The sequence below is a fragment of the Capricornis sumatraensis genome, chromosome 17, assembly GCF_032405125.1.
Source record: "Capricornis sumatraensis isolate serow.1 chromosome 17, serow.2, whole genome shotgun sequence".
NCBI classification, from domain to species: Eukaryota; Metazoa; Chordata; class Mammalia; order Artiodactyla; family Bovidae; genus Capricornis; species Capricornis sumatraensis.
In genome coordinates, this window is record NC_091085.1 from 69625748 (window position 1) to 69653538 (window position 27791).

Genomic DNA, 27791 nt, shown 5'->3' on the forward strand with positions numbered 1-27791 from the left:
AGTGCTTATTAAATTGAAGAACCGTAGACTGAGAGGGAGAGGGATAGAGAGTATTAAAGACAAGTTTTAGGAGGTGAGTGAGGAAAGCTGCCCTGAGGATTCTGAGTCCTGAGGGAAGCCAGGAGCACATAGTGTAGTTTTGAGGAAGGGTGTGTTAGGCAGCGAGTTTACACGCGCATAGGACCAGAGGCGGTAGCATTTCTGCTGCGTTCAAGGCAAAGCAGGCAGGCTGCCGTGGATGGGGAAGTGGAAATGAAGCCAGAAAGGGAGAGAGGGGCCAGATCACATGGGCCCTCGAAGGACATTGGCTTTTGTTCAGAGAGATGGGAAGCTGTTGGGGGCTTCAGAAGAGAAGTAAGGTAACGAACGTGCCCTTGAGTTTAAAGGGGAGAGTGGGAACAGGGAGACTGGTTAGGAGCTTATTAAGGTATCCCTGGTTTGAGTGATTGAAACAGTGATAATGATTAGACATGAGTAGACTTGAGATATTTGCAGAAAGAGCCAGCAGAATTTTTAAATAGACTAGATGTGGGGTCTGAGCAGAGAAATAGTGACTAATGTTTTTGACGGGCCCAATTCAGGTACCATGTGCTGAAATGGGGACAGTTTCAAGAGGTACAAGGTTTTGGGCTGGGGAGGAGACACGGAGTGTTGAGATAAAGAACTTCATTTAGAAGTGTTGTCTGTTGGATCTCTAAGTATAGCTAGGCTCTTAGTAACTGAATCTAGGGTTCAAGGAGAAGACCTTGGCTAGAGAGCTGACCAGGTACACTTGGTGTTTGCAGCTGTGGAACTAAGTGTGATCATGAAGGAGTGAGTGTTGCAAAAAGGGAGTGGATTCAAGGACTGAGGCTGGAGTCGGATAATAAGGAACCTGCAAAAAAGGAGAAAGAGGACTAAAAACCGTTTGGAGAAAGTGATCCGTTTTTGTCTTGTGCTTCTAGGCTAGGTAAGAAGATTGCGTTGGAAAGCTGACCATTAGATTTGGAAATATGAAGGTGGATTAGGTTGTTGGCCTTGTGCTGCTTTGGTGGAGTGGAAGTGAAGTCGCTCAGTTGTGTCCGACTCTTTGCGACCCCATGGACTGTAGCCTACCAGGCTCCTCTCCATGGGATTCTCCAAGCAAAAGTACTGGAGTGGGTTGCCATTTCCTTCTCCAGGGGATCTTCCCGGCCCAGGGATCGAACCTGGTTCTCCCGCATTCCAAGCAGACACTTTAACCTCTGAGCCAACAGGGAAGCTTGGTGGAATGGGCGAGGACAAAAACCTGATTGACATAGATTTAGAGAGAATGGGAAGAAGAAAGAGCAAGTTTAGATAATTACTTTCTAGTGGTTTTGCTCTTGTAGGGGACCAGAGAGGTGAGGCAGTGGCTTCAGGGGAATGTGAGCCCAAAAGAGATTTTAAGGTTCAAGAAATTGCAGCATACCTCTGCTCATGGAATTGTTCTGGTGAGAGGGAAAACGTGATGGAGAGAAAAGGGAGAGAGTTGCTGAAAGTGACCTTGAGTTTTTTGAGGAATTGGCTTAAGAGCTTCCCCAGTTCATCCACAGTAATAGAGGAAGGCAGGCGACTGGAAGGAAGGCCTAGGAGTTCTGTAATTGTTCTTACTGTCTCAGAGACATATCAAAGAGGAGCTGAGAGAGAAGGTTTGGAAACCTGAGGACTGGAGGAGTCATCTCGGGGACCGGGGGGAATCAGTGGAGCACAGAAGTGTAATTGGATTTTAGTGTGACTGCTGGGCCGCACAAAAGTCTGCTTTACTGAGGCTGGTTGGCATGGTATGGTTGGCACAGCACAGCTTCAGCGGTGTTCACTTGCTCTGATGCTGGTGTGGATTAATCAGGGGAAAGTTTTGCCAGATGAGTACAGTCAACAAAGAGAATGGGGCAATGGATCGTGAAATCTGAGCCAAGGAAAAAAACTTTGGGGAGAAGGGGATTGGATCACTGGTTTGGAGATCCCAGTGGAGGTGAAATTGTTGTCAGAATCAGAACTAACAGAAACAAGCGGGAAAGGAGTGAGATTCTGGTAGAGTGCTCAAAGCTATGCTGGTGGAAGAGGTGGAATTGTTACCACCACGGTCTGGACTGTAGAGCAGTACCGTCCAGTTGAGATGCTAAGCCATTGGGGGAGGGGAGAGAGGGAGGCTCAAGAGGGAAGGGGTAGCTGTATACTTACGGATGATTCATGTTGTACAGGAGAAACCAACACAACATTTTAGAGCAATTATCCTCCAGTGCAAAAAAAATGAAAGGCTAAATAAGCTACATATGTAACAGTTTTCTAGTTGCCACAGTAAAACAGTAAAAACAGTGAAATTAATGTTAATATAAGTAATCCCATATAGCTAAAATGCTGTTTCACAATGTGGTACTGGCCACATATCAAATGCTCAGTAGCCAACGTGCCTGGATAGCAGTGGCTGCTTCATCAGACAGTCCAGCTCTAGGTGGGGTGCTCATGGGAGTGTGTAGCAGAGGTCGGGTAGAGGGTAAGCAGATCAGAGGAGAAGATGTCAAGGAACCGAGAGGCGACAGGTTGGAAGTTGCAATCAGGAGTTATGATGGGCAGTGTCAGAGACGGGGGGCCAGTTAGAGTAAAAAGGTGAAGGTAGAGGATGAGAATGTGGGGGGTTTTGTTGAGTGAACACAAGCTCTTAACCAAGTTTGGGGCATTGGAGTAGAAGACTGATAGGGGAAGTGGAGCCAATTGGAGATGAGAATCTAGGAAGTAAGAGATAAGGGATGACCAGGAAGTCCTGTGCTTCCTGTGGTGAGTTACATAAACAGTGATGGGGTGGAGGTGTGTGTGTGTGGAGTGTTGATTCTGAAGATACATTGTTACTATAAGAGGTTGTCTGACTATATCTTGTGGTGCTGTATTTAATCATAAAGGTCATATGCTCTGATTCCATAAGCATAAAAGATCTCAAGAGGGTATATTGGTTGCCTCTGGAATGGAAGGGATCTTTGACTGTGTCCTATCTTGTACTCTTTAGATTTCTTTATCATGTATGTGCAAGTGCTGCATATATAGTAATAAGCAGCAAAACCCTTAAATTTGAATTTCCTTTGATTCAATAATTCCTACTATACATTCAAAAGAAATAATCATAGGCACTCAAACATTTGTGCACAAAGATCTGTCAAGTGTATTTATCATAGCATTATTTTGTTAACACTGGAAAAGCCATGAACAGTCTGCCTTCGATACTAAAGCATAATAGGAGACTCATGTAATGGTATATAGTCTTGTAAGGCGACTGTTTACTAGGATTTAGTGACAGGGGCAAGTGCTTTTGAAATTTAAGTGGAAAAGTGGGGTTAGAAAATGCACTGACTGACTCAAAGCAGGTACCTGTACCACTTCAGTCTGGGAATGTCAAGTGGACTGAAAAAGCCCCGGCATGATAAAGATTCCATCTCTGCATGCAGTGGCATTTCTCATAGCTGGTGTTCTTGTTAAACTGTTTTGGAATGTGCTGATTGGATTTATTTCTGGACACAGAGCTAGTCTGCCTACGTGCTCTAATTCTGTCAGTTTTAATTAACAGTGAATAGCAGCGTGTGTCTTAGACGGGAGGTCTCTGGCAGGATCCTGAAGCCTTTGGTAGTTAGCAGCTGCCTGCAGGCCGCCTCCAGAGTGTAGTTCCACAGACTCAATGTTGGCCAGAAACAGACCAGGGAGCAAGTAACTAGCAAGAGTGAAAGTATCGGAGTCTTATGGGACTGTGGAAGCATTAATCCAGTAAGTAAATCTCTGCTTCAAGATAGCTAGAGGAGTTCATGCTGGGTTTTGTCATGTAATGGTTAATTGCCACTTAGGGTAGACTAAATAGTTTATAAGTATCTGTAATTGTATGTTAGAGGCTCTTTTTTTCCACCCCTGTCTAGATCTTGGGTGGCCTTTTCATTACCCCTCCTAGGAAGATTGTTTACTAAATAAAAGCCTGTGTTTTACTTAGCTCATAGTTTAAGCTGTGTAGGAGGAGGGGTGCGCTGGCTTCTACTGTCAGTAGCAAGTGTCATCCTAACTGGAAATCCTCTGCTTTGCTCTCATTCTCTCTAGGTAGCAGAGGCTCAACGGGCAGAGTTTAGCCCTGCCCAGTTCTCTGGTCCGAAGAAGATCAACCTGAACCACTTGTTGAATTTCACTTTTGAACCCCGTGGCCAGGCTGGTCATTTCGAAGGCAGTGGACATGGCAGCTGGGGAAAAAGGAACAAGTGGGGGCATAAGCCTTTTAATAAGGAACTCTTTTTGCAAGCCAAGTGAGTATCTCTACTCTTAGGAGGGAAGTGAAATTGAGCCTCTGGGTGTTTGTGGTACTGAGAGGCTTCCTTTAAGCAACTGTGGGAGAGGTGGAAAGGGAGTTGATTGCTCCCTCTCTTTCTCACCTGGTCTTGAAAACACAGATGTGTTTCAAGCATGTGTTCTTGGTGTTTAAAAGAATATAATACTTAAATAAATTAATGCTTTAGTATTGTGATGAGGTAGTAAAAATGTTTCCTTTGGAATTGAATCCAGATTTAAATCTTATTTTGGCTTTAGACCTTGAGTAACTTACCTAACCACTTTGCGATTCAGCTGTTCCTCTTACATATAGAGGAGGAGGAATTACTTAAGGGAGAATTGAATGCCACGCTGGAGTGTTTGGCATGGATTTGTTCAAATACTGATTCTCTTTTATTTTCCTTTTGTGTGACCTTAGTTCATGTAAAGTTTGACCTTGGGTCTAGACTGAAGTAACCATTTAGTAGTTTATGTAAAAAACTGGTGGGAGTTTCTGGTGGTATAGTGGTTAGGATTCTGGGTTTTCAGTGACGTGGCCTGGGTTAAATCCCTGATTGGGGAACTGAGATATCCCCAAGCCACACTGCATGGCCTCCCAAAAAACCCAAACAAACAACAACAAAAAGTCCTGGTACTCAGATGACTAAGTGGGGACAGTCTTTGTTGCTGCCTTGAAGACTGGCGGTTTCTGGTGGTGAGGAAGGACATCTGGCTTCCTTCTTGCTGATGGAGCCACTGTCTGGGCTAGTTTTAGTTCAAGGGGAGGGCCTGCAGGCAGCTTGGCTGGGCCTGGGAGCAAGGAAACAGAGTTCATGGATTTGGACTCCTACCCGCTGAGTCTTTTTTGAATTCCCTCCAAAGCCAGGACTTGGAACTCAGGCTGAAGTTCTAGTTCAGTGCCTCACAAACCTTGGCTGCTAATTCCTGCGTTTGATTTCTAAGTGAAGAGATGGTGATTTTCTGCTGAGGGCTTGTTGGTGATTTCTGACAGTCTGCCTTTTGTCTCTCCCTGTTTCTAGCTGCCAGTTTGTGGTGTCTGAAGACCAAGACTACACAGTTCATTTTGCTGATCCTGATACCTTAGTCAACTGGGACTTTGTGGAACAAGTGGTGAGTAGTTCAGCTCAGCTTATGAGCTGAGAGTGGCAGAGTGAACTAAAGAGAGGGACCGTGGTGAAAGCAGCTTTTGGCTGAGTTTACTGCTGATCCAGCTTTCTGTCTGGCCTTACTGTGGGCATTTTCCAGAGATCACTGCTGGTTTCGTCTAAAGTTGATTTTCTGCTAATTGGCTCCTGCAGGACTAGGCATTGGAGGGTAATAGGGTAATAGCAGTCCTGTCTGCTACTTCCTCTCCTCTGGGAAGACATAAGCAGGGGAATAGAGAACTCCGGTTATCCTCCTGACCCTGCATGGGCTCAGAGGATGTACACTGCTTCATTGGTAGCCATGTGTAGTCATCAGTATGAGATTTGGCCTTGGACTTGTGACAGGTGAAATGAGCCCCACAGCTGTACTTCTGTCCAAGCTACTGCTGCATTTGTCTTCTCTTGAAGTTACAGGCTCTGGGTATCCCTTTGTTACTCCTAGTTATATGATGTAGAATACCTTTCAAAGTGATAGACTCCAAGGCCTGCACTCTCATTACTGTGAAAATTCATAAAATCATCTGAAAGTGACATGGAAAGCCTATGAAACTTAAGTTCTATATGCATTGGTTTAGGGAAAAAACAGACATAATGTGGAAGTCTCACTGACTCCTGTTGGAAGTTCAGTTCAGTCAGTCAGTCGTGTCTGACTCTTTGCGACGCCATGAATCGCAGCACGCCAGGCCTCCCTTTCCATCACCAACTCCTGGAGTTCACTCAAACTCATGTCCATCGAGTCAGTGATGCCATCCAGCCTTCTCATCCTCTGTTGTCCCCTTCTCCTCCTGCTCCCAATCCCTCCCAGCATCAGAGTCTTTTCCAGTGAGTCAGCTCTTCACATAAGGTGGCCAAAGTACTGGGGCTTCAGCTTTAGCATCATTCCCTCCAAAGAACACCCAGGACTGATCTCCTTCAGAATGGACTGGTTGGATCTCCTTGCAGTCCAAGGGACTCTCAGGAATCTTCTCCAGCACCACAGTTCAAAAGCATCAATTCTTCGGCGCTCAGCTTTCTTCACAATCCAACTCTCATATCCATACATGACTACTGGAAAAACCATAGCCTTGACTAGATGGACCTTTGTTGGCAAAGTAATGTCTCTGCTTTTGAATATGCTGTCTAGGTTGGTCATAACTTTTCTTCTAAGGAGTAAGCATCTTTTAATTTCATGGCTGCAGTCACCATCTACAGTGATTTTGGAGCCCCCCAAAATAAAGTCTGACATTGTTTCCACTGTTTCCCCCTCTATTTCCCATGAAGTGATGGGACCAGATGCCATGATCTTCGTTTTCTGAATGTTGAGCTTTAAGCCAACTTTTTCACTTTCCTCTTTCACTTTCATCAAGAGGCTTTTTAGTTCCTCTTCACTTTCTGCCATAATGGGTACATTACTTCTAGACCCTTTTCATGCATGTGTGTGTGCACGTGCGTGAGTCACTCAGTTGTGTCCAATTCTTTGTGATTCCATGGACTGTAGCCCGCCAGGCTCCTCTCTATGGGATTCTTCAGGCAAGAACACTGGAGTGGATTGCCATTCCCTTCTCCAGGGGATCTGTCTGACCCAGGGATCAAACCCAGGTCTCCTGCATTGCAGGCAGATTCTTTACCATCTTAGCCACCAGGGTATCCTGCCTTTATATATGTGTACATATAAGTCTTCTTTTGTTAATGGGATCTATATTGATTGTCATTTTTTCCTTTTGATGCCGAACCCCGAAAATACCTGTTATATGATGGTTTTATTATGTTATTATTTTGGTTTCCTTAATGATTTGCTTGAACAGTATTATGAAGATGTGTTAGAGATGTATAGGGATGAGGAGGGGGATGGAAGAGGCTTTGACAGTCCCTAGTCCATTCTGAAAGCAGTTTAACCTGTGGTGACGTTTGTTTCAGCGCATTTGTAGCCATGAAGTGCCATCTTGCCCAATATGCCTATATCCACCTACTGCAGCCAAGATAACCCGTTGTGGACACATTTTCTGCTGGGCATGCATCCTGCACTATCTTTCACTGAGTGAGAAGACCTGGAGTAAATGTCCCATCTGTTACAGTTCTGTGCATAAGAAGGATCTAAAGAGGTAAGATGGAGGTGTTTGCTAGATTAGACCTCAGTCTGCCAACCGCTTGCCCTTCTACATATGAATGTCCATGTTACAGTGTTGTTGCCACAGAGTCACGTCAGTATGTTGTTGGCGATACCATTACAATGCAGCTGATGAAGAGGGAGAAAGGGGTGTTGGTGGCCTTGCCCAAATCCAAGTGGATGAATGTAGACCATCCTATTCATCTTGGAGGTGAGTTTGGTTAATTTGGGGAACACATAATGGTGGGTATATCCGTTAAGGCTACTTGAGTATGTCTTTCTACTGTCAAAAACTGAGCCTTTAAGCTAGCCATTTCTAGCATTTCCAAATTAGACATAGGATTCCAGTAGGTTGGGGGTGAAGTTTGCAGAAAATGATTTAACTCTTGATTTTGAGTTCAGTTCATTTGTGAAATGAAAAATTAAAATACACATAAGGCTTTGTTGAGTAGTATGTAGCACTGTGCCCAGTTTGAGGGAGATTCCACAGTCCCTAACCCTAACACCCGTCATCAAGGAACTCAGTAGTCTAATTGAAGAGACAGACTGGTAGCCAGGCATTTGGACCTAGAGTGTGGTCAGTGCTTAACGGTAGGGAAGTGCAAGGGGTTGTATTCTCTGTATTCCAATGGAGATGAGCATTAAAGTGACATTTCAGTTTTGGGCAAAAGAGGATTTTCAATAAATGGTATTGAAACAATTGACTCTTATGGAAAAAAATTAGATCCCTATCTCATAACATTCATAAAAATCAATTCCTGATGGATTGAAAAATCAAGAATAACAAAATTCAAAACTTTTAAAGGAAAATATAGGAAAATATCTTTATAAATCCTTGGGGTTTTACCTGGGAAGGTGTTTGAACCAAGCTGAAACCATCAATGCTATAAAATAAAAGATTGATAAATTTGATTTTATGAGAATTAAGATTCAGCAAAACTCCTTAAAGTCAACAGGTGATAAATAAGGGAAGATTTGCACATTTGAAACACTGATTAATGTCTAGAACATACAGATGTTCTATAAGTTAACAGTCTAGTAGAAGAATAGGCTAAGCATGTGGCAAAGTATTTCCCAGGAGAGGATATCTGAATAACCTCCCAAGTATCTACAGAGGTTTAACTTTGCCTAGAGTTACACAAATGCAAATCCAAATGCCTGTAACAGTGACACACACACATAGGATGAGGCAAATACAGGCATACCTCATTTTACTGTGCCTCACGGACATGCAGCTTTAACAGACTGAAGGTTTCTGGCAACACTGCATGGCCAGATGATGGTTAGCAGTTTTTTGCTTTTTGACTGTGCTGGGTCTTCACTGCCACGTGGGCTTTCCTCTGGTTGCGGTGCATGGGCCCCTCGTGGTGGCTTCTCTTGTGGTGGAGCACATGCTCTAGGGTGTTAAGGCTTCAGTAGTTGTGGCACACGGGCTCAGTAGGTGCAGCTACCAGACTCTGGAGCACAGGCTCAACGGCTGGGGTATATGAGCTTAGTTGCCCTGAGACATGTGGGATCTTCCCGGACTAGGGATTGAGCCTGTGTCTCCTGCATTTGCAGGTGGATTCCTTACCGCTGAACCACCAGGGAAGCCCATGGTTAGCATTTTTTAACAGTGTTTCTTAATTGAAGTATCTGCATTGTTTAGACAGAATGCTATTGCTAGCATATAGACTACAGAATAGTGTAAGAATAACTTTTATATGCACTGGGAAACAGAAAAATTTGTGACCTACTTTATTGTGATGCTTACTTTATTACAGTGGAACCAAGCAAGCATATCACTGAAGTATGCCTGTGCTGGGTTTTGGCAGGGGTGGGGAAGTGGGCACTCTTGTTCTTGGTAGGAGTTCAAATTGATACAGCCTTTAGTGTATATGTGAGGGGGGCAGATAGTATATAAAATAGACCCAACCTTTGATTCAGTATCATAAAAAAATCATTTGTACCAAAAAGCGTGTATTGGGATTTTTTTGTTCGTTACAGTCGTAATAGAAATTGGTAATAACCTAAATGTCCACGAGAAACTTACTCGTTAGAATATATCTTCATTTCTAACACGATATAGAAGGTAAAAAAAGAAATAGATCTAGATCTTTATTTATGAACGTGGATGTATAAATGTATAGGCAAAAGTGTGAAGGACACACATTCAGATTTGTAAATAGTTATCTCAGGGTTTTTTAAGTCCATAAAATATGGGAGATGGATGTGAAGGAAGTAAATCATCCTTGATCCTTTTACCCAGAGGTACCCCGAAATGTTAATTCTAGAGTTTTTTCCTATACCTGTATATTTTTGTGAGATTGGTATTGTTTTCTTGTTTGGCATCTGTTTTCTTCCCCCCCAATGTAATGTGGATATTTCTCCATGTCACTACATGCTTCCTTCTTAGAAAAGCATTTTTAATGTCTGCAAAATTCTCTTTAATGAGTATACTATCATGTCACTGTCTCTTTATTGGACTTACTAGTTGGTTGCAGTTTTTTTGTTACTGGAGTTTTTTTTTTTTTTTTTTTTTTTTTGCGGGGCGGGGTTGGGGTGCGCATCATATTACTTTTTGAATCTTAGTTCCCAACCAGGAATTGAACCCAGACCTTCAGCAGTGAAAGTATGGACTACCAGGGAATTCCCAGAACATTAATTTTTTTCTACATCTTTGGTTTTCTTAAGATAGCTTTCTTGTGTTACATAGTCGGAGTTGTAAACTTCAAGTTAAGGGTCATTGGTAAATATTTTTCTTATAAGGAAAATACACTAAGTCATTCTATTTTCACCTTAGGAAAAAAGCTGTATATGAAAGTTGCTATTTAGCTACACAGCCGTGAGCTCTGAGTTTTGCCTCTCTGTGATCTCGTTGGCGTTGCAGATGAACAGCACAGCCAGTACTCCAAGCTGCTGCTGGCCTCCAAGGAGCAGGTGCTGTGCCGGGTGGTGCAGGAAGAGAAAGCAGCGCTGGAGCGACAGCTGGCAGAGGAGAAGCACACGCCTGAGTCCTGCTTTATTGAGGCAGCTATCCAGGAGCTAAAGGTGAGGAGAAGCCCTGGAAGTGGGGGCAGGGGTTGGAAATTAGCTACTTCAGCCCCACCCACGTTTGAGATGATGAGCAGGGAATAGCTAAGAAAGCAGGTTTGCCCTGGGCTTTGGTGATAGGAGGGAAAGGGTGACCTAGTGGTTTTTCAGGAGCTTCCTGGAACTGAAAAGATCAAGTCAGGGTGATTTTAAAACGCTGGAGTTTCTTAGATGAGCTGTGTTCTTTTTTGGTTCTAAAATTTATCTTTGGCTGCTCTGGGTCTTCATTGCTGTGCGTGGCTTTTCCATAGTTGCGGCCAGGAGGGGCTACTGAGGCGTGTGGGCTTCTCATTGCAGTGGCTTTTCTTGTTGCCGAGCACAGACTCTAATGCGCTCGGGCTTCAGTAGTTGTGGCGCACAGGCTTAGTTGCTCCGTGGCACATGGGATCTTCCCTGACCAGGGATTGAACCTGTGTCCTCTGTATTGGCACATGGATTCTTAACCACCGGACCACCAGGAAAGTCCTAGCTGTGCCCTTAATTAAGCAACATAGGCTTTTGTTTGTTTTTTAGGAAAGCGCCTGGATTAATTTTTGGAAATGTTTTATTTAAGGAACATTGTGAAGAAATTATTATGGCCTCTCTAGCAGGCTCTACCAATGCCTGCTGAGGGTTTTGGAGCAGCAGTATCCAAATACAGAATTCCCTATGCCCTGTGTCCTCTACAATAGGAATTCTTAAACTTTAAGAGGCAGCAGAATCGCTAGATGTTGGGCTCTGCCCTGAGAGACTGATTCAGTAGGTCTAGGCTCATTAAAGTTAATAATTTGCATTATAACAAGTTCCAGGGGAGTCTGGTGCTGCTCACCCCCAGATCACACTCTGAGAATCACTGATCTGTTAGAACAATGAAAGCCCTGATGAAAGGGCCTGTGACAGGCCCTGTGCTGACGTACTGCTCTTGTATTTATCTCATGTAGCTTCATAACTGGGTGTGATAGAACAGATGTCCCCTTTCACAGATGAGGAAAGTGGAATCATGGGTTAGGTAATTTACTTGAGGACATACAAGTAGTAAGAGGTGAAGCTGGTATTTGAATTCCTCTCTCTCTGACTCACAAGTCCTCTTTGGGCAGGATTCTGTATTTACTTTTTATTTTCTTTCTGTAATGCAGGGCATTAGTTCAAATGCATTTCAGGGAGAAGGAAAGCTTCATATGAGTAGATCTGTCCAGGTTGAGGTGGGAGTTGCACAAACCCTTGTTTCCTCCAGTGGTTCTCTCTCTCTAAGCTAAGTTCATAAAAACTAGAAGACCACTTCTGTGTCCTTGAATTTCTGTTCAGGAAGCTTTTGTGTAGTGTTGTCATTATCACTGTCAGAGATGCTAAGCAGAATACCATCCCATTGCAGTACCAGGTACCTTTTGCTTCCTGCTTTCTTTAAAGATTGAGAATTTTAAGTACTTAGACTCTTCCTTTTTGCCTTTTAACTTTTGCTCCTGTCGAGGGGCCATTGTAAACTTTGGTCCTTCAGACTCAATACATTTCTGGTTTTCTCTCGGGTGCTCTAGGCTCGGGAAGAGGCTCTGTCAGGATTGGCTGAAAGCAGAGGGGAGGTCCCTGGTGTCGTGGCTGCTCTGGAACAACTGGTGCTGATGGCTCCCTTGGCGAAGGAGTCCGTTTTTCAACCCAGGAAGGTTGGTGTCCTTGTTACCGACTAGTGGCCACCATTCTTCTCCAGCTGGTAGGCACTGTTAGATCTGGAGAAAAGGGAACTATGAGTATTTCCTATGTGCTTTTTTTTAAAGAAATTATTTAAAAATTTTTCCTATGTGCTGTCCCCTGTTTGTTCTTTCCTTGGCAGTGTTAAGTCAGTGACAGCTAAGATAGACCTTGAGAGCTTGGTTCTTGCCTTTGCCACATGTTCTTCCTGTAACCTGCGGTTTGTCCCAATAGGGCGTGTTGGAGTACCTGTCTGCTTTTGATGAAGACACCAGCGAAGTTTGTCCTCTGGGTCCTCCTCGTCCTGTTGCTCTCCCTGTGGTAGAGGAGGAGGAAACAGTGTCTGAACCAGAGCCTGAGGGGTTGTCAGAGCCCTGTGAGGACCTGGAGTTAGCAGAAGACAGTCTTGGAGAAGGGACCATTTGTACCGAGTCCAGCCAGCAGGAACCCGTCCGCAAACCAAGCGTCACGCACCTGAGCAGCTCTCCTTGTTACTACTTTTACCAAGGTGAGCCTCCCTGAGGGGGCCGGCTGGGTGCCGCTGGATGTTTCAGAGAAGTGGTCTGGCTCTCTAAGCAGAGTGAGGCAGCGGCACAGATCCTGGGTGGCTGGGCCTGTTGTGCCTTTCCGCCTGGGGAGGGAGAGTCGGGCTGGGTACGAGGAGGGCCCCGACGTGAGGACTGGCCGAGAACATGGTGTGACGGATCTGCTTGTCTTCAGCGGAGGACGGGCAGCACATGTTCCTGCACCCTGTGAACGTGCGCTGCCTTGTGCGGGAGTACGGCAGCCTGGAGCAGAGCCCTGAGAAGATCTCGGCCACGGTGGTGGAGATCTCCGGCTACTCCATGTCTGAGGTAAGGGCCTGCCTTGCGAGGTGGAGGGGCAAGGAGCTGCATTAACCTCATCTCTCTGTGCTGGGCTTAGCCAGTCCAGGTTCACAGACCTTCAAAGGCCATTGGTTTTTGTGTGTGTGAGTGTGTTTGTGTGTTTTGGAGCCTGTGAATTTTTACAAACTCAAATGGGGCTCCCCTGCCATGTGGGGGTTCTGTTGGGTCAGCCCAGCACTGCTGTCTGTGGCACAGGCTCCTTGATTGTGCTTTGGGGGTAGAGAGGTCTCCTGCTTTCATTTGAGATAAGTTTGTTTTTGTTTCTCTTTCTTCCTACTGCTTGGGAGAAATGACCAAGAAAACAAAGTCCTTGGAGGCTTTAAGGTAGCTTATGAATTTTGGCTTAGCAGATACCTGTGAATTATTGTCTGATAATATATGTGAATATTTGCCCTTTGAGAATCACCCTTGTATTGATCACAGTTTAAAAGCTTAAAATGAAGAGACTTTCTATGTACTATAACCTTTCTATCAAATGTGAAGAAAAAGGATAAAAAGACAATTAAATCAGCTTCATTTTTATTGTTTCAGGCCAAGCTTTGTTCAGTAGGGAAACCTGCTTTGTCTGCCTTCCCAGTTACCATTAATTCTGTCGGTGGTTCCCAGATTTTTTGCCAATAAATAACTCTTGTCTTCCTTACTCTACCTGTTTTTTTGTGGACCCCCAGAAAATCAGAGACAGCTGATCAGCTTTGTATCATTCATTACTGGGCTCAATTAATTCATTTACATCACAAACCCAGTAATTGCTTTTGGTTGCTTATTCTACCTTACTGTAGGGTAATTGACAGTTTCTGTTCAGCTTTCCAAAATGGCGATAACCTGAGCGCTGCTCTGAGCCACAGTGCCATCTGAGCGAGTGTGTCTCCCTGCTGGGTATCTGGGTGGGAACCTCTACTCAGAGTCACGGCTGGTCTTACTTAGCTGAGCATCAGCCCCTTTTCCCCTGCAGGATGTGCGACAGCGTCATAGATACCTCTCTCACTTGCCGCTCACCTGCGAGTTCAGCATCTGTGAACTGGCTCTTCAGCCTCCTCTGGTCTCTAAGGAAACCCTAGAGATATTCTCAGGTGAGAATGCTCTGTACTTTGCTTCCCTTTTTTAGTGGAATTCAGGGATTCTTATGACTAAAAACCCAATGTAGAAGGAAGTAAGGACTTCTGTCATGAGTCTCCGAATCTCCTGATACTCTCCATCCAGTCCAGCTGGGCCCTCCCTTGTGCCCTTAGCTGCTAGTCACCTGGGAGGAGTTAGTTGCCAGGTTGTCCTGGGTCTGCTTCCTGACCACCTCACCACCCCGCAGATGACATTGAGAAGAGGAAGCGGCAGCGCCAGAAGAAGGCCAGGGAGGAACGCCGCCGAGAGCGCCGGATTGAGATGGAGGAGAACAAGAAGCAGGGCAAGTGTAAGTTCAGGAGCGCTCATCTGTGACTAGCGCAGCTGTGCATCACTGTGCAGAGGCCCCAGGCCCGGCCTAGTCATAGCTCAGCTCTGCCACTTGCTTTCTTCAACTCTTAAACGTGAGTTGTAAGAGTACCTCCCTTATGGGCTTCCTCAGAGAATTGGAGTTGGCACTGGTCAAAGTGCATAGCACATAGTAAGGAGTAAAAGTGAGTTCATCCTTGGCAAAGTGGGTGGAAAAAACCCAGGGTGGGGGTGTGGCTAGGGAATTGGACATCTGCTGAATGTGGGGATAATTGGCCCTTGTGCACTTTGGGTACGTCGTTGGCCTCGCCTTCAACTCTGGAGACATCTATACATAGCTAGTTTACCAGGAGAGTCTGAAATAGTAGAAACCTGTTGACATACTAGGAAATACATGCAGGGAGTTAGACTTGAGCTCTAAGTAGTCTTTTAATCTGGTTCCACAACATAAGCTTCACTGAACTAAAAATTTGTGACATGAGGGCCTGCTTAACCTCCAGAAACAAGGAGTTGAATCCTTGGCTAGGGAAAAGACTTGACTATTTTGAATCCACATGGTATGGTAAATACAAATTTTACTTCTCTAACTGGGATAAGTATGTAGCTGGCATCCTGGTGTTGTGTAGCTGTTTGGCACAAGTCCTAACAGTTGAGAAAACTGATGTTTCAAGAACAAAAACTTTTTTTTTATTTTATGGGAATCTTGAAAAATTATATAGAGCAGTATGATTAACCCCCAGGTTTATCACCCAGCTTTAACATGAATAGTTAAAACAAGGGTTTTATATTAAAGACATAAAGTGGCAGATATTACAAATTTGGTTTTTAAAGCTGTCTCCATCCTTCGTATACCTGGGAGATTCGTATTGACCGTTCATAACTGTTGGAAAAGATTCGAAGAATTCTGTAAATGGGCCTGCTGTTCTCATCTTGTCTTTGCAGACCCAGAAGTCCACATTCCCTTGGAGAATCTACAGCAGTTTCCTGCCTTCAATTCCTACACCTGCTCCTCTGATTCTGCTTTGGGTTCCACCAGCACTGAGGGCCATGGGGCGCTCTCCCTTTCTCCTCTTAGCAGAAGTCCAGGTTCCCAAGCAGGTAAATGGAGTTGGGATTTAGAGAATAAAGTTGACCACCAGCCGTAGACCTTAAGCCGAGCCCTAGTGTCTGAATTTACAACAGTGACCTCAGCATAGTGGGTCTTCAGGGGACTGATTTTATGAGGGTAGTTAATAGATTCCTGAGACACACTAAATTTGTAACATTTGATTCACTTTTCCATTGGCTGTACCGACTGCTTCATGCCCTGCTAGCTTCTGAATACCTCAGGCAGCCCGTACAGCAGGACAGTTAAACCTAGGTTCTTCTCTGCAGCCCAGCTGTTTTATTTCTAGTTCTGCCTTCGAAGTACTCCCTCTGTATGTGTGAACATCTTTATTTATGTCTTATTGTAACATTGTTTATGGTGGAGGATGGAGGAAACAGCCTACAAAGTCTACTGGTAAGGAAATGGCTCAGTTACAACATTTTCACTATGAAATTCTTTATACCTACTGAAAAGGAAGATAGCTCACCTCCCGAACCTGTAAGATGAAAGGAATTTGTGGAAAAAGACAAGGCATGACACCATTTTTGGGTTAAAAAACCCACACAAAACAAAGCATTTCAATGTAGGTTTGTATATCTAAATGTATAGACAAATCCTGGGATGATTGTGTTCCAGACCACTAACAGTGTTCCACTCTATGAACTGAGATCAGGATTGAGAGGCTGTCAGCTTTTTAAAAACAGTTTTGCTTATATATAGAATATATTACTGTGTTACGAAATTAAACAGTTACAATTTCAGAGAGCTGTCTTCTGATCTTCATCCACCTGGCAGATAGTTTTTGATACTTAAAATTTATTTTTCTCAGGTATTTTCAGTGAATTGTCCAAGATCAGAACATTTGGTGACTCTTGTGATGATTTGCCTGTCACTTCGCAGATTTAGGAGCCTGAGACGAAGGCCGGGGCTTGGCTAGTGGCAGGGACTGGGACTAGAGTCTAAGGGCCACACAGCCATCACGCTCTTGAGTTTAACTGAGACGAGAGCCACTGTACAAAGGAACGTGGCAAAACATTGACTGCGTCATCTGTGACTCAGAGATTGCATTTTCACAGACTAGCTTTTCTGAAGGTTTGTGGGCTTTAATGCATTCAGGCAAGAGCAGGTGGATGGGCCTAGAAATAAAAGTACCGCAGAGCCCTGGCTGACTGTGGAAAGGCCTTTCCCTACCAGCAGTGATCAGGGCAGTGGGTGGGCTGATCTGTGGGAAATGTTCAGCTCTGGGTCAGCAAGGATGGAGAAGATGACAACCTAGGGAAGGGAGTAGCAAGGAAAAGCTTGCATTTTGCTGGATTTTGTTGCTGTATGTGTTTTGAATTCTAACTGAATATTCCCCAGGTCATAGACATCTGGTGGCTAGGACATAAAGGCTGACCTGATTACATTTCATTTCTTTTTCTTAAAGCTTTTTATCCATATAAAACTAGTCCATGACATCCAATACCTACACCTTGAGAGCTGGCTCACGTGGAAAGGGTTTTTCTTACTGTGGGAATGGATTTCGCAATGCCTCCTAGTGTTGTCATAACCTTGAAACTTTTCTCTCCCTATTCTGATCACTTGTGTGAACAGTAGGCCATGTTCTTGGCTTTATAAGCACATGGCAGAGTTGAAGGTAGATCATGGTTTAGCTTTTTGAGGCAGTGTTGCTAATTACCCAAACCTGATTCGGTTCTAATCTCTTCTGTTTTATTAAGTTGACTTGTATAATCAGGTCTCTGATTCCCTTTCAGACTTTCTGCTGACCCCTCTGTCACCCACTGCCAGTCAGGGCAGTCCTTCATTCTGCGTTGGGAGTCTGGAAGAAGACTCTCCCTTCCCTTCCTTTGCCCAGGTAAACCCTCTGCTTGTAAAGCAGCCCATGGGCATTTAACATGAATTCTGCTGCTTGTTCTTCTGGAAATTTCTCTGCTGGAGACAGGAAGATTTACAGGCTAATGTCGCACTGACTTTGAAAATCACGGAAGGCTCTTTTAAAGAGAAGCTCATGGATTTAGTCTCAGATACTACCATAAACTTACCAAGGACAGAAGCCAAGAATAGCTGAGGAAGAATCAGAGTTTTAATTATTTAACAAGTCACTAGATTATTCGTGTACTAACACTGATCTAAGGGCTGGGGATATATCAAGTCAATTTTAACTGGCCCCTAGTTCTGGGACCTCTGACTTAGGTGGTATGTATCTGTTACATATAATAAACCATTCTTTGCTTTGCGAAAGGGAAGGTGGTTTTGGTTATCCTGTAACTAACTAGCCAAAGTGGCTTCTTGAGATGGGTTGAAGAGAGCACCAGGCTAGTAAGATTTGATGTCAAATCAGTATCAATCTTTAAGCAAACAGTCAGCATTCCTGCATTTGATAACTGAGGAAGATGGACAGACAGGTTGACAAGCACCCCATTAGGAAGTTAGTGTTCACTTCTTTGGGACTAGTTTGGACTCATTTACTTAACAGTTCTTTAAAGCAGGTAGTTGATACAGATGTTTCTCACATATAGTTGGCAGTTTGTGCTGAGAAATAAGCAGGAATTCAACTTTGGTGAGGAGTTCTTGAAGTCAAGGATGAAATAATTGAGACTGATCCTGAAAATGAACTACTTGGTTTCAGAGGTATAAGCAAGTGGCTCCCAGGAGTTAGGTCAATGCCTGAGTTGTTTTTTTTAGCTAGGTTTTACTGCCATTGTGTTTTTCATCTTTATATTTTGAAAAACTTCAAACTTAAAGAGTTGAAAGGATAGTGTAATGAATATTCATACTTTTCACTCAGATTCACCAGTAGTTACTGTTTTGCTCTATTTGCTTTTTCTCTTTTTGGTGCGTTGAAAATACAGACCTCATGAATGACATTTCACCACTAAATACTTGGGAGATACATACCACTCAAATGACATTCTCCTATATGCCCACAGTTATCATTGTTACATCAAAGACATCCAGCTGATTTAATACTGTCTAAGATGGCACGTATTTGTTTGCCCATTGGTCTCGGTGTCCTGTATTGTTTTCGGTCAGATTTAATCAGACTGCTCATTGCATTTAGTGTGTCAGCTCTCCTCAGTCTCCTTTGACGCATAACAGTTCCCCTGGCTTCTGTTTTTTTTTTAACATGTGGCATGGATATTTTGGGGGCTTCCCTCATAGCCCAGTTGGTAAAGAATCTGCCTGCAATGCAGGAGTCCCTGGTTCGATTCCTGGGTCGGGAAGATCCCCTGGAAGAGGGCATGGCAACCCACTCCAGTATTCTCGTCTGGGAAATCCCATGGACAGAGAAGGCAGGCTATAGTCCATGAGGTCATGAGAGATAGACACGACTTAGTGACTAAACCACATGGGTATTTTTGAAGCATCTAGGCCTGTTGCTTTATAGATGATCCTACACTGTAGATTTTCTGATTGTTTCTTCATGAGTGAACCCAGGCTAAACATTTAAACATTTTTGGCGAGATTAAAATATAGGTGATTTTTAATGATCTTATAAGATGATTCAGATGTTGTACTGTTAGACCCCAAACTCTTGGGGACCAAGGGAGATTTTCACAGTAGTACATGATGAAGAAAGTTTATCAGTGAAATCAGTATCTGCCAGTTGAATTATCTTGCACAACATGCAGGCCCCAGTTTGGGACACATTCAGGACAGGCATGCTGGTGTGAATCTTGTGGGGTTTGTTTCTCGGTACAATGCACCCTGCTTTAGGTGGCATGGCATGTGTGGTAGATAGGATGCAAAGTGACCTTCAGCACTTACAGAGCTGGCCTTGGCCAACTGAGATGAAAAGTTCCTCTCTCGGGAGGGATCTGATGTTACTGTACTTCCAGGAATCTGGTTTATAGATTAATAGTTAAGGAGCTATTGGAAAAACAAAGACTGAAAGGTAATGAGGGATGTGGGAGCAGTTTCCGGATAAAGTTAAATTGGTTTTTGTGGCCTTAGGTAACTGAGGTTTGCTCAGCAGGTGGTTTGTTTTAAACTTGGAAGGTCCTGTACACTTCTTACTGCAAGAGGAGTAATGCTGATGTTTTTAGGCGTCTCCAGAAGAGGAGGAAAATCTTGTCCAGAAGAAAGGAATGACACAAAGTCAGGATTCCTCACTTCAAAATCAGAGTATAAATCTCTTGTGCCTTCTTTGCAGTATTCTTTACCTGTTTCCTAAGGAACAGAACAGGTTCTGGTTTCCCACTTTGTTAGTTTCACTGCCAGTTCAGGATAATAGGTGACATGACGAAAACACTGTGTTAGGAAAAGAAATATCCAGAAAATTTTTTCCCAGTCGGGGTAGTTGATTCCTTGTCCCCTGTACCAGTCAGTGTCAAGGTAGGAGTCTGGAGAAGAAATAGGATCAGTAACTTAAATTCTGTCCCTTCCTTTTCCCACTTTGGCAGATGCTGAGAGTTGGAAAAGCAAAAGCAGATGTATGGCCCAAAACTGCTCCAAAGAAAGGTGAGAATGGCCCTCTGATAAAGGGGAAGCTTGGACCCCTTCAGAAAGTAGAAGGCTCTGGAGTTGTTTCTGCAACTTTAACACTGATCTTTTTTAGATGAAAACACCTTAGGTCCTCCTGCCCCTGTGGACAGCGATGGGGAGAGTGATAACTCAGACCGAGTTCCTGTGCCCAGTTTCCAGAATTCCTTCAGCCAAGCTATTGAAGCAGCCTTCATGAAACTGGACACACCGGTGACTTCAGATCCACTCTCTGGTAAAGGCACAGGAGCGGGGTGCTCGGCTCGGGGCTGTTTCCTCCTGGATCCAGGGGCACTGATCGCTAATCACTTGTCGCTTTCCCTCTGAACCTCAGGGCTCACGTTCTGGTGTTAACTAACATCCCATCTGGTATATCAGATGGCTCCTTTTTGCACCCCAGACTAATTCTTGAGGACCTTGTGAAGTTCTGTATAACTTTTTTTTTCCCCAGCCTTACAGATTTCTGAATCCTGAGGTGGTGAAGGTGGCTGATAGATGGAGGTCAAACTCAAAGCACACGCCCCTCTGTAGTATTCACGACTAGCATTTATGATGTGCTTCCTACACGCCTAGCATTGGGCTAATTTTATTCTCCCAGTAACCCTATTAAATGGGTATAACTCACATTACAGATGAGCTGGGCTAGGCACCTAAGTGATGTGTCTGAAGACAAACACCCAGAGAGTGCAAGGTCCGGTATTTGAATCCAGGCAGTCTAATTCCAGAGCCTGCACTGGTGTTCCCTGTGACTCCCATCAGTGGAAACTGGCCAGGGGGCAAAAGGGTGGCATTCTAAGCTAAGTCCTTTCTGTTTTTTGTTTAGAAGAGAAAGGAGGAAAGAAAAGAAAGAAACAGAAACAGAAGCTCCTGTTCAGCACCTCCATCGTCCACACCAAGTGACACTACTGGCCCAGGCTAACCTCTCCATCTGGTTTTCTTTTATTTGCGCTTTTGTTTTGCTGCTGTAATTTTTAAGTATTTGAGTTTGAACAGATTAGCTCTGGGGGGAGGGGGTTTCCACAATGTGAGGGGGAACCAAGAAAATTTTAAATACAGTGTATTTTCCAGCTTCCCGTCTTTACACCAAAATAAAGTATTGACACTCACAAGAGAGCTCTTCCTGCCAAGGTTTTTAGTTTGTTGCCAGGTAGTCTTTTTGACCCATGTGTAATTAGTTTTTCTCAACCCCAACTTAAGTTTTAGTCTCTTGGAGCAGCCCAAACCAGTGTTAGGCACACCTTGCTTTCAGCACACCTATTGGTGTGTCGTTTAAAAATAGTTGAATCTTTTTCTATCTGTTCAGTACTCCTCTCGTTAAAGAAACAGAGGGATGGGAATAAAATGGATGTAGGATACCCAGCTTGAATTGTAGTTTTTCTTATGACAACCAGGCTGTGGTGTCAGACCCAGGTTGTGCTTGCATGTGTGATGGAGGGTTTTACCTTCTGTTTGGCACAGAAAGTTGTAACTGTAATTGACTAAGGAGGCCCTAGGACCTGATAGCCTTTAGGTCAAACTTGTTTCAAGTGACAGTGGCCTGCACGAATTACAGAAACAGAGGAGTCTGGCACACCCGGAGGCAGAGCAGGACAGGTTTGAAAGCAGTGGGGATGCCTCCCCCAGCCCCTGCCCCCCACTGCCTCCCTGTTGTCTAGAGCAGTCTTACGCCTTGGTTTGAGCTGAATGAATTTGAGTGATGTGAATTATTTTGCTGCTTAATAAAGTGACCTCTAGGTATAATAGATTATGAAGGCAAATAGTTGAAATAAATCACCTGCATAAGCATTGTGAGCTTTCTGGTTTCTTTTAAGATTTATTTCAGGTCAGCTAGACATATATTTCTTAATAGGTTAAGGTAACAGCTGCTGTGAACTTGAGCAATTCTGTTTTCATGGAGTCATGTCTTTAACTAGTGTCAGGCCTAAAGGGTTCTTGATCTGGGCTCATTAGTTCTACCCTCCCATTCTTAAAATGACAAATGTTTGTTAAATGTATTAATATGTAAGGGACTTTTGAGTGATGTCCATTTTATGAAGGAGAGAGTATCTCCTTGAAGTGTCTTTAGTAGGTAGTAGATCAGAACGGGTCATATGTCTCGTCTCTCGTAATTCCTGTGAGTGCATTGTCTCACCTACCTTCGGGCGCCAGGCAGGTATAAGGCAATAGAGAAGGGTGGAACTGCAGAAAACAGCCAGATGTTGGCAGCTGCTATTTGACTTTGTAATAATGAGTTCAGGTGACATCATTATTACAAAGATATTTTCCCCCACTCAAAAGTGTAAGAATTGTATTATTATTTTTTGTCAGGTTACCTGGTTAGGTATTGGCAAAGAATCTGTTTATTTTTAAGGTCCTTTGGGTCATTGAGACCAGCTCTAGATCTGTGCCGGTTTAGTTGCTGTGTCTCACTAACACTATTACTCTGGGGACTTCCCTAGATGTCTGGTGGTTAAGACTCTTGAGTTTCCACTGTGAGGGACCTGGGATCAATCCCTGGTCAAGGAGCTGAGATCCTACATGCCCTGCACTGTGGACAAGTAAACTTCAAAACTGCTTCTCTGAATGACCTGGATTGCTTAGGGCCCAACCGAGGGCAGGAATATTAGGTCTCCAGTGGGAAGCTATACATCTAGGACCACACAGGGAGCTGGTCTTGCTACTGAGGCCAGGGATAGAAGAGGAAAGAGACTAGGCCAACCATGAACTTCACATTCACACTAAATGCTCCTGCTGCTAAGTCACTTCAGTCGTGTCTGACTCTGTGACCCCATGGCAGCCCACCAGGCTCCCCTGTCCCTGGGAGTCTCCAGCCAAGAACACTGGAGTGGGTTGCCATTTCCTTCTCCAATGCATGAAAGTGAAAAGTGCTAACAGAAGCCAAATACATTTATTAAACCTGCTGTTAGATACAAAGATGCGTATAAGGACAGGGGCTTCACAACTGCAGAACCACTTAACCAGGCAATGCTGGGTAAAGGTGACTTCGATTAGTTTTAAGTAAGTCCATTTTGAGCTGGTCACCTGGCCTCTGGTCCGCAGTCATCCAGTTTGGCAACTGCAGAAGGTGCTGCTGCCTCTCAGAATGTCCCATCCCAGTGGGTGGACCCCAAGGCCTGGGCACAGCACAGTGTGCAAAGGTTCACTCCATTGGCTCAGCAGTCTCCTCGCCGCCGCTATCGGAAAGCTCCTCCCCAGCGGACTCCTCCTCTAGTAAACAGCTTTTAGTGACAGACTTCTGGATAGCCTCCCGCTCTCCTGCAGAAAGAGCATGGTGAAGAGCATGAGTGACCTCTCATTCAGCCAGAGGCCATGGGCAGTCCCTGCTCAGTGGGCACAGGGCTAGCATCCCTTACCTTCATCAGTACAGTTCTGCAACAGGATCAACAGCTGTCTCCTGTTGTACTGAATCAGGAACTTCTGGCATGTTCTAATTGTACCTGGCACAGGTAAGAGCTTTGTGGTCAGCAGCTTGTGGAAAGTATTTGCCTCAGAGTCTTGCAGAGCTCGGAAAAAGTATCTTGCCTTTAGCAGGAGAGCAGGAATACCCACCTACCACAGAACACCGATGCTGAACCTGTTACAAACCCAGCCATATTCCACGCACCCCTACCTCCCACGTGTAAGGTGTTGAGAAAACACGGGTAGCGGTGTCCTTTGTTCTCCAAGTATGTAATGAAGGGAAGAGCTGACCACACAAGCCGGTAGAATTCCTTCCTGCATCGAAGTAGCACTATTCCGGTATAGGCATTGAGGTATCGCACTACAGCAGGGGGAAAAAAAATCATTTGGGGAACTGGACTGTCAGGGATGGGTTAAAAATCTTTGGATGATTGAACGCCTACGTGCTAGAGATCAGAGATGGCTCAAGACAGTGGCACTTGGAATGCATCAGTAAGTAAAAACTTCATTTCTGAAGGGGAAAAAAAATGTAGGGCAGCCCATTTACAGATGGTAAAGAATCCCCCTGTAATGCAGAAGACTCAGGTTTGATCCCTGGGTTGGGACGATCCCCTGGAGAAGGAAACGGCTATCCACTCCAGTATTCTTACCTGGAGAATTTCATGAATCGGATAGAGGAGCCTGGGATGGACAAGACTGAGCGACTTAACACTTCATTTACGGAAGGGAGAAACATCCAGTGCCCTACACACCACTCAGAATTGGTGAATTTAGAATTTAAAACGTTCTAATGCACTGACTAGTGCAGAGATCCACCTTCCTCAGCCCCTGGCTGAAAACCAAGTTGTCCTATGACTGGGTTATGTAGGTTTTTCAGTCATCTGAGTCTCACCTGAGGTGGGACAGCTATACCTATGTGGATCACCTCTGGAATTCAAAGAATATGGTAAAAGTGAATGACAGTGGTGTGGATGTTGAGAGGGCCTGCTCCTATTTACATACAACTGTGTGTCCTGTAGGAGAAGGCAATGGCACCCCACTTCAGTACTCTTGCCTGGAAAATCCCATGCAGAGAGGAGCCTGGTAGACTCCAGTCCATGGGGTCGCTAAGAGTTGGGCACGACTGAGCGACTTCACTTTCACTTTTCACTTTCATGCACTGGAGAAGGAAATGGCAACCCACTCCAGTGTTCTTGCCTGGAGAATCTCAGGGACCGAGGAGCCTAGTGGGCTGCCATCTATGGGGTCGCACAGAGTCGGACACGACTGAAACGACTTAGCAGCAGCAGCAGCAGCAGTGCGTCCTATACAGGCTCTTTTCAAGGGTAACTAGATACAAGGGGTTCTTGCTCAATGTCCCACTGCCTACTAACTCGCTTCACTAATGTCCGGCCCTTTGTGACCCTATGGGTTGTAACCCGCTAAGCTCCCTCTGTCCATGGGATTCTCCAGGAAAGAATACCCTTCTCCAGGGAATCTTCCCAACCCAAGGACTTAACTCGTGGCCTACTAGCTCTCCGCCTAACTGGATTCACCCAGACCTCGGGATGCGACCCTGCTAAAAAGAACGGTATCTTACATAGACAGTACACAAGGCTTGGCAGTTCCCGGGGTCCTTCGTGCCCCTTTCTCCCTCCTGTGGCCACTGCCCCTTCCAACCCCCGCCGTCCGCCCGGTTCCCAAGCACCCTCGCACCCGCGAAGCCGATGGAACAGGCGGCAGCACCGAAAGTCCCGTGCACGCGGGCGATCGTGTCCCGTACCAGGGTGCCCAGCACTCGGTCCTCCAGAGTCAGGCGGCAGCGGGGGTCGTCAGACACCACTTCGCAGAGCAGGTACCTGCGGCGGGCGAGAGGGCAGTGAGCACGGGGCTAGGCCCGCGGGTACCGGGCAAGGGGCTGTTGGCAAGAGACTGCTTACCTATGCTTGAACCGCACCATGGCTGCCTCCACCTCCGGCGGCCAGACGCGCAAACCGGATGTCTACTTTCTCCTCGGCGGCCAATAGGAAGTTGGCCTGGTAGCCACTCAGGGAGGCGGAGCTAGAATGTAGGCGGAGCCTTGTGTCAGTCTCCCCTGAGCTCCGCCTCTCTCTACAGTGCGCAGGCGTCCTGCTCAATTCCGAGCTGAAGGAGTTGTTGGGATCTAGGCTGCGCGATCGGAGAAGGCAACGGCACCCCACTCAAGTACTCTTGCCTGGAAAATCCCATGGGTGGAGAAGCCTGGTGGGCTGCAGTCCATGGGGTCGCTAAGAGTCGGACACGACTGAGCGACTTCACTTTCACTTTTCACTTTCATCCATTGGAGAAGGAAATGACAACCCACTCCAGTGTTCTTGCCTGGAGAATCCCAGGGACAGAGGAGCCTGGTGAGCTGCCGTTATGGGGTCGCACAGAGTCGGACACGACTGAAGCGACTTAGCAGCAGCAGCAGGCTGCGCGACTGATGCATTTTTGTGCCTGTGATGGCTGGTTGTGCCCACTCATTAATTTTGTAGGATGCTCCCGCGGCATTTGGAGGCTCCACGATGTTTACTTTCTATTACTTTGCAACACAGTCGTGCGTGCATTTATATTTTCTCCCCAGGCTGGAAGATCTTGAGGGCAAGATCTTGCACACACAAGCCAAGGATTCACAGAGGGGAAATCAGGACTCTCATATTCAGAATACAGCTCAGTTCAATTTCCCCTTTCAGCCAAATATGTTATTACTGTTTAGGCCTTTCAACAAACTTACGGAGTCAGGTGTATTGTCTCACTTTTTGTGCAAAACCCATCTGTGATCATTGTATTTTGTTTCTGTTTATTCTGTGTGTACTCGTTTTTTAAACAGAAAAGCACAAAGAAGCAAATAAAGATAAGTTATAACCCCAGCATCAAGAGAGAATAATTTATCATGTAGTGGGTTTTCTTCCCTAGTTTTCCCCCTATGCCTGCAGTTCTCTATGTGATGTCCAGGAACCATTGAGTTTTCTGAGATTCTTTCAGACAGTCTCCAGGATCAAGTTACTTTCTTAATACTACTAAGATGCTACTTGTTTCACTTTCTCAGAGTGGACAGTAAAGCTTTCCAGAGGCCACATGACATGTACTGACATTATTGCTCTGATGGTGAAAAGAATTCTGCATTGTGTTTTAAATATTTCTCAGTTTTAATAAACATGGTAAATATCAACATATTCCACTAAACAAAAGCTCTTTGGGATCCTCAATAATTTAATGAGTGAAAAAGTGTCCTGAGGCAAAAAAAAAAAAAAACACAAAAACTGAGATGAGAACTTCTGCTGTATGTTGTTATATTTTTCTTTTATTTTCTTTTTAAGAATAGAACCATATAGTTTAGTATTCTTCCCCCCACTGCCCGAATATCCTTTAAAAAATAAAGGTTATCTTAGTGAGGCATAGCATACATAAAGGGCATATTAAGTGAATGTTTACATATGTATAGACTTTTGCAACTATTGCCCAGATAGGACATTTCCAGTGCCCAAGAAGTTTCCTGTGCCCTCTTCTCAGCCAAAAACCTTCCCAGAAGTGACCTCTATTCTGATTTCTGTCATGATGGATAACTTTGCCTGTTCTTGAACTTTGTGTATGTGTGTGTGTTAGTCGCTCAGTCATGTCCGACTCTTTGTGACTCCGTGGACTGTAGCCTGCCAGGCTCCTCTATCCATGGGATTCTCCAGGCAAGAATACTGGAGTGGGTTGCCATGCCCTTCTCCAAGGAATCTTCCTGACCCAGGGATTGAACCCAGGTCTCTGGCATTGCAGGCAGATTCTTTACCACTTGAACTACAGTTTTCCCATGTTCTTGAACTTTATATAAATATAAATCTCCAACAGCATGTTTGTGTGTGCCTGTGTGTATGGCTCCTTTCTCTCAACATATTGTCTTTAGATTTATTCTGTCATTTGACTATATTTTCATGTCAACTGTTTATGGTTTAGTGACAGCCACAACAACAACAATTCTTCAAGGTTATTTTTCAGCTGCCCCAGATGGCATTGTTTAGAGGTAGCACTGCTAAACAGGTCTATATTTCCATGATGGACATTTAAATTTGTTCCAGAATTTCTTGTTATACTCAGTGCTTTGATGCTCAGCCTTATATCTAGCTCTTTGTAGCCATCCTTGACTATTTATTTGTAGACCTGTCAGGGACCTGGCAGGCCCTGTGAGAACCATGAAGGGAGTCAGATTTCACAACCGACTGTTTGCAGTATTTGGAATGAGTTCTCAATTTTTCCATCTCACT

At 44.8% G+C, this 27791-nt stretch overlaps 2 protein-coding genes across 5 annotated transcripts in view; one reads left to right on the plus strand and one right to left on the minus strand.

The window, feature by feature from the left end:
* RNF10 (ring finger protein 10) overlaps positions 1 to 21898 on the plus strand; it is a 34386-nt gene extending 12488 nt beyond the window's left edge. The window contains exons 3-17 of one of the 3 annotated variants that reach the window (XM_068989488.1): positions 4072 to 4271; positions 5313 to 5403; positions 7335 to 7519; positions 7599 to 7735; positions 10394 to 10554; positions 12108 to 12233; positions 12493 to 12766; positions 12979 to 13112; positions 14098 to 14215; positions 14449 to 14550; positions 15513 to 15668; positions 17412 to 17512; positions 20061 to 20118; positions 20216 to 20374; positions 20963 to 21898. In XM_068989488.1, coding sequence (XP_068845589.1) covers positions 4072 to 4271; positions 5313 to 5403; positions 7335 to 7519; positions 7599 to 7735; positions 10394 to 10554; positions 12108 to 12233; positions 12493 to 12766; positions 12979 to 13112; positions 14098 to 14215; positions 14449 to 14550; positions 15513 to 15668; positions 17412 to 17512; positions 20061 to 20118; positions 20216 to 20374; positions 20963 to 21039 — 2079 coding nt within the window. In that variant the 3' untranslated portion in view covers positions 21040 to 21898. Of the gene's footprint in view, positions 1 to 4071; positions 4272 to 5312; positions 5404 to 7334; positions 7520 to 7598; positions 7736 to 10393; positions 10555 to 12107; positions 12234 to 12492; positions 12767 to 12978; positions 13113 to 14097; positions 14216 to 14448; positions 14551 to 15512; positions 15669 to 17411; positions 17513 to 20060; positions 20119 to 20215; positions 20375 to 20962 lie in introns of those variants that run through there. The other 2 variants (XM_068989489.1, XM_068989490.1) reach the window with 2 other exon arrangements.
* Positions 21899 to 23055: 1157 nt separating this feature from the next.
* On the minus strand, positions 23056 to 25519 carry POP5 (POP5 homolog, ribonuclease P/MRP subunit). 2 transcript variants are annotated; one of them, XM_068990102.1, is made up of 5 exons: positions 25458 to 25519; positions 25234 to 25376; positions 23750 to 23899; positions 23493 to 23576; positions 23056 to 23394 (listed from the first exon to the last, which is right to left on the minus strand). In XM_068990102.1, the coding sequence occupies exons 1-5, from the start codon at positions 25475 to 25477 to the stop codon at positions 23279 to 23281; spliced, it is 513 nt and encodes a 170-aa protein (XP_068846203.1). In that variant the 5' UTR covers positions 25478 to 25519; the 3' UTR covers positions 23056 to 23278. The 2 variants fall into 2 exon arrangements, with proteins under 2 accessions (XP_068846203.1, XP_068846202.1); XM_068990101.1 differs by having other exon boundaries at positions 23493 to 23642.
* Positions 25520 to 27791: the final 2272 nt, after the last annotated feature.